Source organism: Balaenoptera musculus, chromosome 7, assembly GCF_009873245.2.
Source record: "Balaenoptera musculus isolate JJ_BM4_2016_0621 chromosome 7, mBalMus1.pri.v3, whole genome shotgun sequence".
NCBI classification, from domain to species: Eukaryota; Metazoa; Chordata; class Mammalia; order Artiodactyla; family Balaenopteridae; genus Balaenoptera; species Balaenoptera musculus.
In genome coordinates this window covers 113,030,290-113,046,579 of record NC_045791.1, presented here as the reverse complement: position 1 = coordinate 113,046,579, position 16,290 = coordinate 113,030,290, and the positions used below count along the sequence as shown (strand labels likewise).

Sequence of the window (16,290 nt, the reverse complement as noted above, 5' to 3'; positions counted from 1 at the left end):
TAACAGGCACAACAAAAAAACCCACCCAAAACAAAAACAAACCCCAACCCCACGATTTGATTAAATTAGCAACAAGTATCTCCCAATAGCTTCTGAGTAGGAAACCCAATGGTGATGCTTAGTGGTCAAGGCTGAGCTGGACACGCAGAGGAGAGGCGGACAGCATGACTCGAGGTGACACAATATGGACTGAGGGGACAGCATGACTTGGGGCAACAACCTGCCGCCTCTTTTGAGCCTCTCGGATCGGAAGTTTTCATAGTGAAGGTCCTGGGTCACCTCTTGGAGATCCTGCATGTGAGTGCTGAAAGAGAAAAGGATGCACCAGGGCTATGCCATTCGCATGGAAAAAACACCCAATCAAGGACACAGCACACACACCAGGAACTAAGACCCCAGATTACTTGCTAAACAGTACACAAAGTTGCTGGAATTTCGGGATAAGGGAATGAGGCTGTGGAAACATCTACAGAGGCACATCTCTTTGCTACCACGATAAACAACGCACAGACACACCCAGCTGGGCCACAGGGTCTCTGCCACAAGCACCACCCTTGCGTGAGGTCACCACAGTGGACAGAGGGAGAGGTACAGAGCCTTTAGGAGATTGTTTAGGTAAACAATGTCTGAAACAGAGCACACTTTTCTAAAAGAACTTACGAAAAACAAGCAATTCAAACATTTGTGACTCAAGCTTAACGTGTATGTCACAAAGAGCCTATTAGAGTCACCTGTGGAGAAAACCATAAATCAAAGTACTAATCTTCTGGATGAGACAGAAACAGCACTTTGCATCTTCTAATCATCTTGGAAAACATTCATAGCTTCGGCCCAGCTTTTTCAGATACTTAAGCACTCAGCTCTGAGACAGGATCATGACAGGCAAAGGCCTGTCCCCGGAGGGCCTGGGTGCCCTTTCACACCTGACATGGTGACTGAATTACATCTGACATAACTTGAATGCCAACTTTAATGGTATTTTTAGTGATTTTAAATCACCAAAAATTCCGAAACCAAGTGAGACCTACGTGGCCTGTAGAGCAATTTTTAGTTCTTCAAAATTTATCTGGACCAGCCGTTCTTTGAACTCAGAATTCTGATGAAAAAGGGGTTAGATTTTAGCAACACTCTTTCTTTTAGCCTCTTTATTCAAGGGCAACAGCAATGCATGTTTGTTACTAAATGTACAATTTATTTTTAGAGGAAAAAAGTCTGTTTTTGTAGTCAGGTCCGTTCTAGCTGCTAAGAACCCACTGGAGAACCTCAAGGCTAACCGGGGCCACCTCGTGTGAGAGCCTGAGGCTGATGGGCAGTCTGCTGCATTTCAGCGGCGGCGGGAGAAGGCTCTCAGGGCCCCAGGCAGCGAAGCCGTCCATTTCCTCACCAGAGCAAGAGGTGTCCTGTGTGTGGTGCAGCCACACCACAGGTGAGGTCTAGTCTACTTTTAGCATCAAAAAGGTCTTTGAGATCAGGAAGGAGAGTGTATTAAGCTACAGGCCCCAGGCGGAAGAGGCTAGTCTGCTACAGTCCCAGAGAAGGGAGGGCCTCTGCACCAAGCGGGGACAGCCCCGCGGCAGGAGCAGGACGGAGCCGGCGTGGCTCGCAGGCCCCACGCACAGCCCCCCCGCCGAAAGCTCTGCCCCCCAAGCCAGCGGGAACGCCGGCGCGCCTCACATCAGCATTGTCCTCAGTTTCAGAAAGTCGTTGTGCTCTGGGTTCTCCACCTCCACGACGCCCCACGGGTAGAGGCGGCCTCTGACTTTCTTGCCTTTGGCTTCAATCAGCTGATTGGATCCAACCACAGAGAATGGGATACTGGCCTAGAAAGAGACACACGGGGTAGACTGGCTCCACACAGGGAACCCCAACGTGCACGGCAAACACAGGAACGCCAGCACAGAATGAGCACACTGCTGCCAACTATGAGGCCCCCCTGGAAAGCCAGCGGTACACGTCTTACTTGCAAGTGGCAGTTCTTTTCCACATGGGACAAACTGCATGAAATCAAACTAAACCTGCAGTAAGATTTCTAAGCCTCAGGTGACAGCTATGCCAGAATATCTTTAGAGCAAAACTACTACTGTGACCAAGTCTACCTGGCAGCCTCAGAGGCCAAGCCTTCTAAGACTGTGTGCTTTGCCAGCTCTTTCCATCTTAAATGCACTGACTACAGGAAACAGGAGTTAGTTACACTGTGTACTTGGAGACAGAGTTCCTACCTTGAGAAGTCTAGTCTGCTCTTTAAAATCTTCATCTTCATCTGACTCTGCATCAGGTAAGTGATAGATTTTGATGTTATGTTCTTCAATTTCATCCAGAATCTGAAAGAAAGACCAAGCCAGGAGCAACTGTAGCCAACTGCATACTATTTCAGTCAAGTCTAATGCATCATATTAGAAGTATGTCAGAGTTATCCAAATGTCAATAATCATATTGATTAAAATCATTTTCAAATGATTTTACAAACTGCTAAAAAGGTATTCATGCTCGCACTCTGAGGGACCCGCTGTCCAGAATAACAACAACAATGTATCACCACCTTCACTGCACAAAGCAGCAGGCTAACGACAGTCCCGGTACAGCAGGTAAAAGGAGACCACACCACAACCAGCCTCCGGAAGGAGTCCTGCAGGTAGAGAAGGGAGACGCGCCCAGAGGGAACATCTCCTCAAAGGCATGGAGGGGAGGACGCAAGGGTTGTGTCTTGGGAATCACAAGAAATCTAGGATGGCTGGAAGGTTAAGACATCTAGTTGGACAGGACAAAGAAACAACTGAGGTGGACAGTTCCCTGAATGCCACCAGGTGAGGGATCTAGGGATCTGGATTTTATTCAATAGGAAAAAAGTGGTCAGCAGTGTAACCTCACAGTCTGAACTATCAACCAAGTAGTAGAGTAGCCCAGAGGGAAAGGGAAACTGGGCTGCAGTTGAAGTAAGCAGGCATTCACCAGCCAGTCTACTAAGCAGCCAGCGCCCCCAAGCCCCCACTGTTGGTGCTCCATCAGATGCGAGGCTGGGGCTCTGCTTTTACTCTCACGCCAGAGTCTGGACCGCCAAGGGAAGGGAGAACACAAGCCAAGTCAGCAGGAAGCACCCCTACTTCAAACCTGCTCCCCAGTTTTTTCCTCCTTAATGTGACCTGAAGGGCCTTGCGTGGTCGAAGATCTTGGACGAACCCACGGTCTGCACTACGTCCGGATTTAAGAAAAGGCCCTCCTCCCCGCACCCTCTCCCCCTTGCAAGCTGACCTTAGTCTGCTCCTAACTGCTCACTCCCCAGTGAGATGGAGAAGCTGAGCGGTGAGCATGAACCTGCTCTGCCTGCTCCCCACCCGGAGCAAGAAAGTGATGGATCAGAGAGAATCACCTCCTCACTGTGGGCGACTGCATGAAGGACGGGACCATTCTCAGAGACAGGGAGGCGGGCAGCTGTTCTCAGACTGGGAGGGAGGAGCACGCCCACAGGTACAAGGAGGAAACCAGAGAAAGAGAGGGACTGCAGAGGCCCAAGACTTCAAGTCATTTCAGCCTTTGAAATCGGGCCCTAAGAATTCTGGACACAGGATCAGAGATGAGTATAAAGCCTCCTAACCCTGACACCTGCCCCTCCTACCTGTCCGACATTTAATGTAACATCCTGTAAAAGGTGAAGTCCCCTTAAGTGTAAATTGCCAAAACACTTATTGTCAAGCATAAAAATGCCTAAGTTTTCAGGGACTCTTCCAAGGGCCTGAATATTTCCTAAAAAACTGGCAGACACTTGAGACAATAAAGGAAAAGGCTGACAAACATGAGTCCATATAATTTTAAAACTCCGCTTATGGCAGAAGACATTAAGAGAAACATGAAATAACACAAAAGTCTAACTAGGTGAAATAATCTGCAACGTGACAGTCAATCTCTAAAAATATACAAGTATCTGTAAGTCAATAAAAATGTAATAAAGAGCAGCAAGGCTCTAAAACCCCAGAGAACACGGCAACGGGCTTCAAGCACCATGACAGATACTCAGACCAGCAACCAGGCGAGCACAAATTGCAGCGAGGTGCCGTCTCCCATCTCTCAGAAGGGACCCTACGAGCGACAGGAGCACATCCAGAGCCGCTCCAGGGCCGCAGGGGACCAGGCCCACACTCTGCCTTGGGGGCCGCCAACGGCTACAAGCTTGTTTCAAGGGAAACGCAGCCCTCTTGCAAAAATATAAACGCACACCAGTTCCCTTCTAAGAATTCGTCTGACTTACACAACTGTGAGACGACAGAGGCGCACCGACGCTGACAGCACGGACATCAGCGAGGCCGGCTCCGTGCCAGCCAGGGACTGTGGAACCCACCGCCAGACGCCCCGCCCCCCCGGCCCGCTCCGGCCCGGCCGCCCCGGCGAGCCCAGCACGCACCCTCTTCTTCAGGCGCTCCCGCTCCTTCAGCGTGAGCGTGTCAGCTTTCGCGATGACAGGCACAATGTTCACCTTGTTGTGTATCGCCTTCATAAACGCAACATCCAAGGGCTTAAGTCTAAAAGTCATGTTTAAGGGAAGAATAAGGAGATCACACTGAATTTTTTTCTCTCAAAATTACCCCAATTCTTATAATACAATATGCAGTTTGGAGGAAAGTTGGAAACCCACATAGTAAACAAGAAATCTTAATCTACACACCAGGTTTCCATGGTAAATGCTTACTTACCCGTGTCCGAAGGGAGAAATAAAGTAAAAGCAACAGTGCACCCTGTTATCGATGATGTGCCGTCTGTTCAGACCACTCTCGTCATGCAGGTACCGTTCAAACTGCTCGTCGATGTAGGAGATGATTGTCTTAAAGCTGAGAGCAACAACACAGATACGAGCAATCACGGGATGCAAGAGGCAGCTCTCCCCAACGTCAAAGGCCAAACGAGCTGTTCTGTCTCCTGCCTCTCCAGCAGGTGTGATTTAATAATTCAACTGTAAGATGGGAACAGAAAACCGACTCCTAGGTTTGGCAAGACGGAGGCTTTTGGACACTGTGCCAAGAATCATTTCCTTAAGTGTTGAAGGTCAAAAGCCTGGATGGAATAGGTTACAAAGAGGCTGAGCTGACTGACTGAAGACAGTCAGTCGGGGCAGAGTGGAAGCGGAACACGGGTCAAGAACAGGGGAGCTAAGGGGTGCCTGCGGAAGGAAGGGAGAGACCCCCGGTGACGGAGAAAGACGCAAGAAAGCCCTCTCCTTCCTTCCTTCCCTCTTATTAGTGCTGGAAAGTTGGTGCTTTACGTTTATGGGGATTAGAACTAGGAGAGCTTGTACAATGAAAGCATATTCTCTGCAAGGTACAGGGGACAGACCGCTCTTACATTCTACTTCTGGATTTCTTTACTTGTGCAAATGGTGCCAACAAGCAGCCAGTTACAGACACTAGCTCTTGAGCAAGTCTCTTAAGAGATTTCATCTTCTTGAATATGGAAAAGAGAAAGGCTGTACTACCATATCTTGTCCACTGGCCATGGTCCAAATCAACGTGCTTTATTTATGCTAGCATTTGCTGTATGGTTGGCTTTGTGATATCAGATCTCACTAGAACGCTCTTACAGAAGAAAATACTCCTTCCCTGTGAAATTCCTCATTTAAAATGCCGTAATTAAAATGACTTAAATTGTCTCATTGTTTTACTATACACAGCTACCCCAAACCCAGCAATCAGTCACCAACATCACAGACTGAAATACGCGGAAACAAGCGTGAGCAGGCACACGGCCTCGTCACCGGCGGGGCTCTGGGGCACGCACCAATCCCTGCAGTTGATGGCGTCCCCGTAGCCTGGCGTGTCCACCACGGTCAGCCGCAGCTTGACCCCTCGCTCTTCAATCTCAACAGTTGAAGCCTCAATTTGGACAGTTCTTTCAATTTTCTCTAAAAAAAAAAAAAGAAGCAAACTTAATAAGAGAACGTACCTTAAAATAGAACCAGTTTGCAAAAATGAGAAATTACCTGTTAGTTACTTTATTATTAAACAAATGACTCAGAAGTTCACTATCTCTCTTTAAGGACAGTTCTCAGAAGGTAACATGAGGACTGTGTAAAAATGACCCAGGGTCAGCACGGGAAACATCGCAGCTAAGATTAAAGGGCTGCTTGGGAGTTGAAAATTATAATTTCTGATTCCTGGGGCAAAAAGAACAATTAATGAATCCATTTAAAAACTGTCCAAGGGCTGCAGTCGTGTTGTGGTGGCCCAAGTCCCAGACTGATGTATGCACAGTTCATTCACTCAACAGCCTCACAAAGCCCAGTGTCCAGTGCTGGACGCTCACACCTAGGGGAAGAGGTCAGACGACACCTGTGCCCACAGAAATCTTCTGTGTATGCCGGTTTTTTCATGAGAACACTGATCCTCCCATCAAACATACAACATAGGCAGGAACTATTGCACTTTGTAGACAAAGAAGACAAGCTTGGAGAAGATGGACCATGGTACATGGTCAGAGTGTGTATAATCGAGATCCAAGGACGTCAGGTGCAGCACACCTTTCCCTACCTGACTGACGTTCTCCTTCTGTCTACAGCCAAACAAAAACAAACAAAACACAAAGCTAAGGCACAAAATACTAATTATGCACTCTGTAGCAGCTTTCATGTAGTGCAGCGTGGAAACTTCTGTACCTGCAGCTCCAGGTATGACTCTTTCTGGGTAGAGGTCAGTCAGGAAGAGGCTGTTTATGAGAGTTGATTTTCCGAGACCCGATTCACCTTGAAACAAAAAGGAAATTGATGTCGTGACGTTATATGTGTGACACAGTCAAATCTGTTGAGTGTTTACGTGAGGCCCGGCCCTGGACTAAGTGCCTCACAAACATCCGTCTCTGCATCCCATGTGACGACCGTGAAAATGGCACAACCCTCCCGGTCCCACTGATGGGGGAATAGGGGCTCCAAGGTCAGTAGCCTGTGCGCTCAGTGCTGTCCGGAGCAAGGCCTCAGCTGGAATCCAGGTCTGTGACGCTCCAGAATCCGTTAAGATCATTAACACAATGTGACCTCTTCCCAAATATGTGGAATGGACTTGAGGTGGGTTTTTATTTTTTGAGAAAAGGAATGCACAGTAGGTTTTCAGGTATGGGCTCCGCTAACCCTTAAACTCATCACGTTTCAGAGAACTGAACACACACAACACCGTCAACACCACCCAGCTTCCCCAGCTGTGGGATCAGGGCACGGAGGATGGATGGACAGCTAACCCTTGCACACAACCGGTCCGCCACCTCCCCGGTGACAGCAAGGCAGCAGCAGGCCCCCTGCCCTCTTCCTGTTTCACTCACAGCCCCGCATCCCACCGCTGGCAACCACCGCACGTCAGGCAACTTCCTGCTCACTCTGCTGAGTGTAACGCGACCAATTCAGGCAGCGCATAGCCACTCCAGCACTTCACGAGTTAAAAATTCCACTTAAACCACTGTGTATCACGTATTCTGAATATTTGAAGTTTAACTTCAAAGAAGATGCAAAACACCAAAAATTAAAATTTCTATTCCAAGGAAGCATGAACAGATTCCAACACTTTACTGGAAGTCATCATCTAAGGCTTAAGTTTGCATGTATTGGTCCGACTGTCCCCTGGGCACCTTGGTGTGACCCCCCCCCCCCCCGCTAAGTGCCTGCACAGCCTGTGGAAGGAGCATACATCTGATTTAAAAATTACCTCTGGGAAAATCAAGAACAGAAGATTGAATCTGAAATTTGTAGACATACACAATTAGGACTGCACTTTAACTAGACTGCAATTTTCATAGATGAAAAGGAACATTAAAAGGACAAAAACAGAATTACATTTTGAACATGTCCAAATATGAGAGCAAGAATATGACTAAATACACACTATCCCAGCAAGTTGTCCTTTTAATAGAGTGTCCAGAAACGCCCTTTTACACGTTCACTACGTTTGCAGGGGACGTTACCAGGATGTGCCAAGTCCTCTCCCCGAGTGCCGGGCACAGGTGTAGGTGCGGGGACCCAGCGGACAACAGGACGGGTGAGTCCCTGCTCCCACGGAGCCTGGCAGTCCAGCAGGGGAAGATGACAGGCAAAGCCACTGTCACCGACTGAATGGTGAGAGCTGTAACTAATACAGCTGAAAAGGGACCAAGGCCAGAAGACAGCTGAGCAAACGTGTCTGAGTGGAGATGGCGGATTCTAAATTATGAATCTTAATTTTAAAGGTATAAGTGATTATTTCACTTGGAATAGCTTTTGGGTAACATCTACAAATAATTTGCTTATTAACTCAGAACATGATGCCACCTTTGGGCTGAATCTCTGAGCACACCTAGCTTTGCTGTTCTAATACTTTCACTAGTATCTCTATCCCAGCTGGGAGTGTCCCAAATAGGTGCCTTTAGATGGGGGAAACAAGACACGCATGAAGGTGTGGACCAGTATAAATCCATCACCATCCAAACATTCTAACACAAAACAAACAGCACGCCCTCTCCGCTGTGTCTGGCAGCTTTGGCTCAGCATACAATTAATTAGCTTCTGAGGTTGGTCCGTGCTCCTGCCCCTGTTGGTAGCCTGTTTCTCTGCACTGCCGAGCCATGTTCTGTCGTGCGGATACAACACAACCTGCTGCTGGACAGACACCTGAGCTATGTCCAGAAAACTGGCTTCGAGCATTCACACACAGTCTGTGACGTGCTATCACTTCTCTCGGGTAAACACCGAGGAGGGGACCGCTGAGTCACAGGGTGCGCATGTAACTGTGAAGAAAGGGCACACTTTGCCTTCTCACCAGCTGCTCCACTGCTAACACTTGCACTGCCTGCCTGTAGCACTTCAGCCAGTCTGGAGGGTATGCAGGGCTACCTCATGGTGGTGTTCACGTGTGTTTCCCTGATGACTGAAGAGGACATCATTGTGTGTTTACCACCCATCTGTTTACCTCCCGTGAAATGTCTCTTCAAATCTTTTGACCCTTTTTGTAATTGGGTCATTTGTCTTCTAACTAAGCCTGTGAAAATTTTTATATTCTAGATGTAAGTCCTGTGTCGCATAAACTACGATATGAATACTTGCTCAGTTTATGGCCTATCTTCTTACTGGTGCCTTTTGAAGAAGGCAAATCTTGAGTGAAGCACAACGTATTATTTTCTTTTGTGACTAGTGCTCTTCGTGTCCTAAGCAATCTGCGTGCTCCAAAGTCATAAACGTTTTTAAAGCAATTTTCTCCTAGACTTTTTATAGCTTTCCAACTAGGTCAACAATCCATTCTGAGTTCATTGCTGATGTTCAGTGTGAAGGAGGGGCTAGAGTTCATTTTTTTCCCAAACAATCAAGCAATTGCTACAGCACTATTTGTAAAAAGACTAACCTTTTCCCATGCTGAATTACCTTGGCACTTTAGTCAAAAATCAGCTGACCGTATACATGCGGTCTGGGCTGTTATTTTATGCAGTTGATCTCTATGCCTACCTTACACACTGCTGTGGATTTTGTTGGAAATCAGATTGTTGTCATATTCTAGGCCCTCTGCATTTACATTTGCACTTTAGAATCAGATCGTTAATTCCTGTTTTTCAAAAGTCTGCTGTGATTTTGACAGGGATTTAATTGACTCTATGGATCAGTTTGGGGAGGTAGGACATCTGAAGAGCCCCGCTCCACGAGTGGGTGAGGTCTCGCAACTCAGTCAGCTTTCCTTTGGTTTTTTCAGCTGTGTTTTGAAGTTTTCAGTGTTGGTCTTGCACACATTTTGTTAAAAAAATTTTTTAAGTTTAATACTTTAAAAAAAAAAATTTTATTTATTTTTATTTTTGTCTGTGCTGGGTCTTAGTTGCGGCATGTGGTATCTTTTTGTTGCGGTCCGAGTGCTCAGTAGCTGCAGCGCGCGGGTTTAGCTGCCCCACGGCATGTGGGATCTTAGTTCCCTGACCAGGGATTGAACCCGCGTCCCCTGCACTGGAAGGCAGATCCTTAACCACTGGACTGCCAGGGAAGTCCCCACATTTTGTTATATTATCCCTAAGCAGTATGTACCTTTTGTATTACTATAAATGGTACTGTCTTTTAAAAAGATTTTATCATTGTAATTGTTTTTGATATTGTATTTCTATGTTCATTTTTAAATTACTTGCTGGTAATTACAGAAATAAAGTTGACTTTTGTATATTGACCGGAACCTGCAATCTTGCTAAACTTTACCTATTAGATCTAGCAGCTTTGTAGTTTTCTTATGATTTTAACATACACAAATCATGTTATTTGCCATTAAGGAGACTGTACTTCTTTCTCTCTGTTTTTCACGAGTAAGAGTAATGCTAACTGTAGGTATTTCCCCTTTAGGACCAAAGTGATTCATTTCCAGTGTTAATCCACACATTCCTGCGATCAACCCCATTCGTTTAGGATGCACAGTCAGTCCTGCCATGACACTTGCTTTGAAAGTGACAATTTGTTCCAACACAACTGATATATTATGTAACAATTTCAGCATAATACAAATGTTGCATTTACTTATGTGTGATTTCACTGGTGAGAAACTAGGTCTACCCAGCAGAATCAAGCCACAAAGGAACACTCCCAAGGCATACACCACAGCTACCAGCTGATGTATTACAAGCCACAGCCACTCACCTCCAGTGTCCCAACTGTCCACCCATCCTCAGACAGCCCTCCTTCCACAACCTCACAATAACACACAGGCTGCAACCGTCCTGATGCCCACTTTCACAAACTTCAGTTCAGTGGCTTATGTGGTGTAGTAATTTTGATTTCTTAACCATTTAACGTGTGAAACTGAGATCATTTTTACTATGTTCCTAACACGTCACTGAGGAAGGTTTTGAGTGTTGTGTCCCTATTTTCCCCGCATGGTGATTTTTTAGGAACACACATATATTGTGTTACAGTAGAACTGACTGTATTAAGGGCTCGCTACAATTTTATTAAGGTGTCTGTGTCTAGGCTCATGAGGAATTAAGTCTACTTTTCTCATCATTTGCAACAGGGCAGTGCTTGGCCTAATACTCTCATAATGCAGAGCATGTCTGGTGAATGTTCCACGTGCCTTCGAAGAACGGGTGTCCTGCAGCTGTTCAGCACAGTGCTCTGCACGTCAGCTGGGCTGTATTGTTTGACAGCATAACTTAAACATTCCACAACACTACTGACTTTGTATCTGCTTCATAAGTTACTGTGAGGAGTGTCAAAAACTCCTGTCCTCACAGATTTATCTTTCTCCCATCAGACTCTGCGTCATGCATATTTTAGATGACGTTGTTTTGAACAGATCCCTTTCTCGTTATGATATAAAAAGTTCTTCCTCTCTGGGAATATTCAGGTAGTAGACCTAAAGTCTGCTTTGTCTGATAGTAATTCAGCCACTTCAGCTTTATGACTGGGGCTTGTATCACAATGTCCCATTCTTTTATTTTTAACGAAAAGGGTTTTTCCTGTAGACCACAGGAGGTCATTTAGTCTGATAACGCCTACCTTTCCCTTATACTTTGCCTTGTCCATTTACACATAATTATCGACAAGGCTGTGCTCAAGCCTGCCATCTTGCTGCCCTTTTTCTATTGTCTCATCTATCCTTTTTTCTTTTCCTGCTTTCTTTTGGACTGAATACTTTTTTATATTCTATTTTATCAAAGCTATTGGCTTTTAGCCAAATCTTTAGTTTTCTAGTGGATGCTCTTAAGTTCACAATGGCACCATTAATCCAGCATCTTCCTTTCAATAATGTTCTATCACCTCACACGTAATGTAAGAAGTTCACAGCTGCACACTTCTACTCACCCTCTGTCCTCTGTGCTATCCTTGTTCATTTTATTCCTACATGTTACACACTATCAATTATCTTTGAAAGAAATTAAAAAGCAAGAAGTCTTACTTTTACCAACACATGTGCCATTTCCAGTGCTCTCCCTTCTGTGCCAACTTGAAAACCTCATTTAATCTTCCTTACAGTATACGTCTGATACCAATAAATTCTTTCCGCTTATTTATCTGAAGATGTCTTTATCTTCTTTTTAACCTTCATTTTTAAAGGTTATTTTTGACAAACACAGAATTCTAGGCTGATACTTTTATACTTTCAGTACTTTAAACTGTCATTCCACACGGCTTACATTATTCCTGATGAGCAGTCAGTGGTCTTTCTTACCTCTGACCCTATGTAATGTTTTCTTTTTTTCTGGCTTCTTGTAAGATTTTTCCATTTATCAGTGGTTTTCACCATCTGATTACATGCCCTGGTGTGCTTTTCTTTATATTTATTCTGCTTGGTGTTTTAGTTTGGATGCTTTCTATTGCCCCAGCTCTTCTGCAGTGTACAATTTGCTGTTAGGCCCATCAGAAAATTTTTCATCTCAGACGTTGTATACACTTTTTAACCTCTAGAAGTTCCATTTTGTTCTTTTCTGGATCTGTTTCTACTGCTTGATCTCTGTCCTGGTTACGGGCCATTTTTTTCCCCTTCTTTGCATATCCAGGAACTTTTTACTGGATGCTTAGTATTGTGAAGGTTATACTGTAAGTGTCTAGATTTTAATGTCCTTCTTTAATGAGTGATGGGTTTTTGTCCTGGCAAGTAGGTAATTCATTTGTAAACAAGCTTGATCCTTTCAAGGTTCGTTTATAAGCTTTGTTAGACAGGGTTTAGAACAGCCTTTATGTGAGTTTAGCCCTACTCCTAAGCAAGGACTTTCCTGAATGTCATGGGTGTTCAGTAAGATTTCCCCCCTGGTTGGCTGGAATTCCAATGTCTCCTTGACTCCTTTCCGGCTCTCCAACTCCATGCAGTCTCCTTCCTGGTGGTTCTATTTTGCTTGGCTTCATGGAGGCTTCCCCTACCCATATACAAGTTACTGTTCAGCCATGGTGCCAAAAGGAACCCCAGTGCAGATGTGTGAAGTCGTTCTCTTCTGTGGAATTCTGCCTGCTACCTCAGCTTCCCCGAACTGTGGTCTCATTCTTTAGCCGAGACTAACCGTGTTAGGTTTACTCCTCCATGGGAAAAGGGCAGGTGAATGGCAGAGAGCTGGAGTAACTTTATAGTTCATAGAATTTTTTTTCCTTCTCTCAAGGACCAAAGTCCTGCATTGCCTGTTCAGTGTCTTAAAAGGGCTGTTTCTTATATCTTGCCGAGCCTTCTGCTTATTCAGGTCAAGAGGACTAGTCTGGTACAGCTTTTTCAGGGTTTGGCAAACTGTGGCTCTCCTGCAAATCTAGCCCTCTACCACATGAACAAAACAGAGCTTCACTGGGACAGCTATGCCTGTTTGTTCATGTGTCGTCATGCGTCGTCACTGTCGTGGAGCTAACAGCTGCACCAAAAGCTGTAACGCTCACAAAGCCTTAAATATTTACTATCTGACCCTTTACAGAAAGAGCTTTTCAACCCCTGAGCTATTCTATCAGGGCCAGAAGTAATTGTCTGGTTTTAAAGCTCTAAATTAAGTAACCGTGTGACAGACTGCACTGTGTTTCTCTTTTCTACCAGGAACCGGAATTTGCATTATTATCATCATGTAATTGTGCTCCTAAAACATGTCACCATTCACTTCTCTGGGCCTAGGGTCCCACAGTTTTTTTCATCTCAGATTTGTGAACTGTTTATCCCAGGAAACAATCGTTTGTCCCACTCATGCATGACCACCCATCAAGCTTTTCCAATGGCTACCTTGGCATTTGGGGAGAATTTTGTGATTTTCAGCAATGAAATAAAATGTGATATGGTAAGCAGAATTAATAGTTCATCAAGTTAAGTTTGTTATGGACACACTGAAACAGAATATATATGCTATAATCCATGATAAAATATATCTGATATAATAGAAATTTCAGGTAACCACTCAATTTCAAACGACTTTAAGTACTTATTTTAAAATACGTGTGTGTAGTAAGAATTGTTCCTTGTTTAAAATACACCCACCAGAAAAAGTTGAACAGTTCTTTTTATGAGTATTAAATAAACACGCTTCTGGTTAATTATAAGTATTTGTCATCTTTCAAGTGTAACAAATTACTGTAAAATCCAGAGGCCTAAACCAACAACAAACATTTATCGTCTCATGGACTCTTTGGGTCAGGGGTTCGGGAGTGTCTAAGGTGGGCGGTGATGGCTTGAGGGTCTCTCTGTGGTGACAGTGATGTTGGCCAGGATGGCAGTCACCAGCAGGCTTAACTGGGGCTGGAGGACATTTCTGAGACGGTCACTACACGGTTACTGGCGGGCCTCAGTGCCTTGCCTTGCAGGACTTCTCTATGAGGTGTCCCGAGAGTGACTGACTCAAGAGAAGGCAAGGCGCAGGCCACAGTGCCCATGACCCGGTCCCCACGGCACACACCTTCATCTCCACAGCGTCCTACTGGCTACACGAGTGAGCCCTGCTCAGTGGGGAAGGGGCTAGAGAGCGTCATGGACACCAGGCAGCAAGGATTGGGGGGTGGGAGGGGGGGCTTCAGAGGCCAGCTGTCACACTGAGCAAACACTTTCACTACATACAAGCAAGGAAATGACAGAAAAATTATAATTCTGCACTTCAGCAAAATTTTCTAAAGAAGTTTTTTTTCAAATTCCCAAGTTATTTGACTCCGTCAACAAAGGAATCTTCCCTGTGACTTTATAGGTCACGTTATTATACTCCACAGGTTGGGAAAAGGAGATACCCACATATTTAATAACTTGAGAGTACAAGTTAATTTCTTACCAACCACCATTAGCGTGAATTCAAAACCTTTTTTCACTGATTTTCGATGAACTTGATTGGGAAGATTTGCAAATCCAACATAGCCAGGAGTTTCTGGATTTATAAATTGAGTTGGTTGTTGCTAAAAAAAGAACAAATAAACACCTTATTAGTTGCTTTTAAGACATTATTAAACCTGTGACAAACATAGATATCATTAGTTCTCACAAATCAAAAAAGTATACACATAAATCGATACTTCCAAAAAGTCACTGCTATCAGAAAACTGATGGTATTCATTTGAAAATATTTAAAAAAGAAAAACCAATCCAGTATCATTTCATGCCTACATGCTGACCTAAAATAACATTTCTGTTAAGCAATTAAGCAATACATAAAAGATACATGCTTAGTTCATCTTAGTACAATTTCAAATCTCAACTTAAAAAATTGTCTATAGAGTTGAAGGATAATCTGTCAGACGTACAAAGTAAGGCCACACTTACAGTGGTCTCATTCAACAAACTTCGCTAAGGAACAGCTTCCAAAGTAAAGACTTCGTGTACCAGGAGTGGTGCACTTGTGAAAAGTAGCCAGGAAACAGTCACGTCTCTTGCTGCATTCCTAGCTCAATGGGACCGAGCCCCACCAAGGGTGAGGCAGCCCACTTAGGGGTGGGATTCTGAGAATCTAGCTTCACAGACCAAGGGAAAGAAGACTGAGAGTGAGAAAGGGGTCACAGCGGACGCCGCTGAAGTGTCAATATTCCTTGACAGATGGATACCTGACACAAGGAGATTCAAAAAAGTATAGTAAAACAGTGAAATCTAGGCTATGATATACTAAAAATGGGAAGAAATAAAAAAAGATACAGCAATTGATTTATTAAATGTAAAAGGCAAGATTTAGAATAGTATTTCCTTTAAGGTTACCTTTTGTAAATATATAGTCACACATGCAAAAAGAATATTCACAAAACGTTACAAGCAGTTATTCTGAATAATGGAATTATGGCTAATTTTTATTTTCTTTTTCGCTTATCAAAGTTCCACACTGACACTTGTATAAAAAATGAAAATCACTATGACTGCGCATCACAGTAAGAAACACCCGAAGACTTAAAAATAAAAGGTAAAGAGAAACAATAATCTTGCAATTTTAACTACAAGTTCTGCTTTTCTCAGCATGTCTTTTAGAACCTATTCCTTTCCGGGCTCTGGGCTAATTTGCAACAGCTGACGTAAGCCAGTTTATCAAGTCTGAGAACCCCATAAATTTCATCATGATGAATTATTACAATTTTAAAATTATTACTTGAATGGTCTGCTGGGAATGATCTAGGGAGGCTAAATGTATTGTCACTAATGTTTTTAGAAACAAATTGAAAATCTGAAAAAAGCAAGCTCACAGCTTTTAGGATGACTGTTAAATTAGAACTCTGTCTTAATGAATCAAATATCAGTTATATTAAAAATAATGAATCATAAAAATCTTGACTATAAAAGGTTTCAAACCATAAAGCAGTTTCTCCTTATACTGTAGATGCATGAAGTGTGATCTCTTACCTTAGACATCTTTAGTGAAGTTTTGTCAATCTGTCTAAAAAAAAGAAAAATACATGTACATCCATAC

General features: G+C 44.1%; 1 protein-coding gene across 3 annotated transcripts in view; it reads right to left on the bottom strand.

Annotated features, from left to right (window-relative positions):
- The window catches only part of SEPTIN2 (septin 2), a 32,720-nt gene that overhangs the window by 9,112 nt on the left and 7,318 nt on the right, over positions 1 to 16,290 (bottom strand). For 2 of the 3 annotated variants that reach the window (XM_036858176.1, XM_036858178.1), the window contains exons 2-10: positions 16,224 to 16,257; positions 14,680 to 14,800; positions 6,638 to 6,724; positions 5,764 to 5,887; positions 4,686 to 4,820; positions 4,397 to 4,514; positions 2,220 to 2,321; positions 1,675 to 1,820; positions 221 to 304 (exon numbers count right to left, since the gene is read on the bottom strand). In XM_036858176.1, coding sequence (XP_036714071.1) covers positions 221 to 304; positions 1,675 to 1,820; positions 2,220 to 2,321; positions 4,397 to 4,514; positions 4,686 to 4,820; positions 5,764 to 5,887; positions 6,638 to 6,724; positions 14,680 to 14,800; positions 16,224 to 16,232 — 926 coding nt within the window. In that variant the 5' untranslated portion in view covers positions 16,233 to 16,257. The remainder of the gene's footprint in view (positions 1 to 220; positions 305 to 1,674; positions 1,821 to 2,219; positions 2,322 to 4,396; positions 4,515 to 4,685; positions 4,821 to 5,763; positions 5,888 to 6,637; positions 6,725 to 14,679; positions 14,801 to 16,223; positions 16,258 to 16,290) is intronic. The other variant, XM_036858177.1, reaches the window with a different exon arrangement.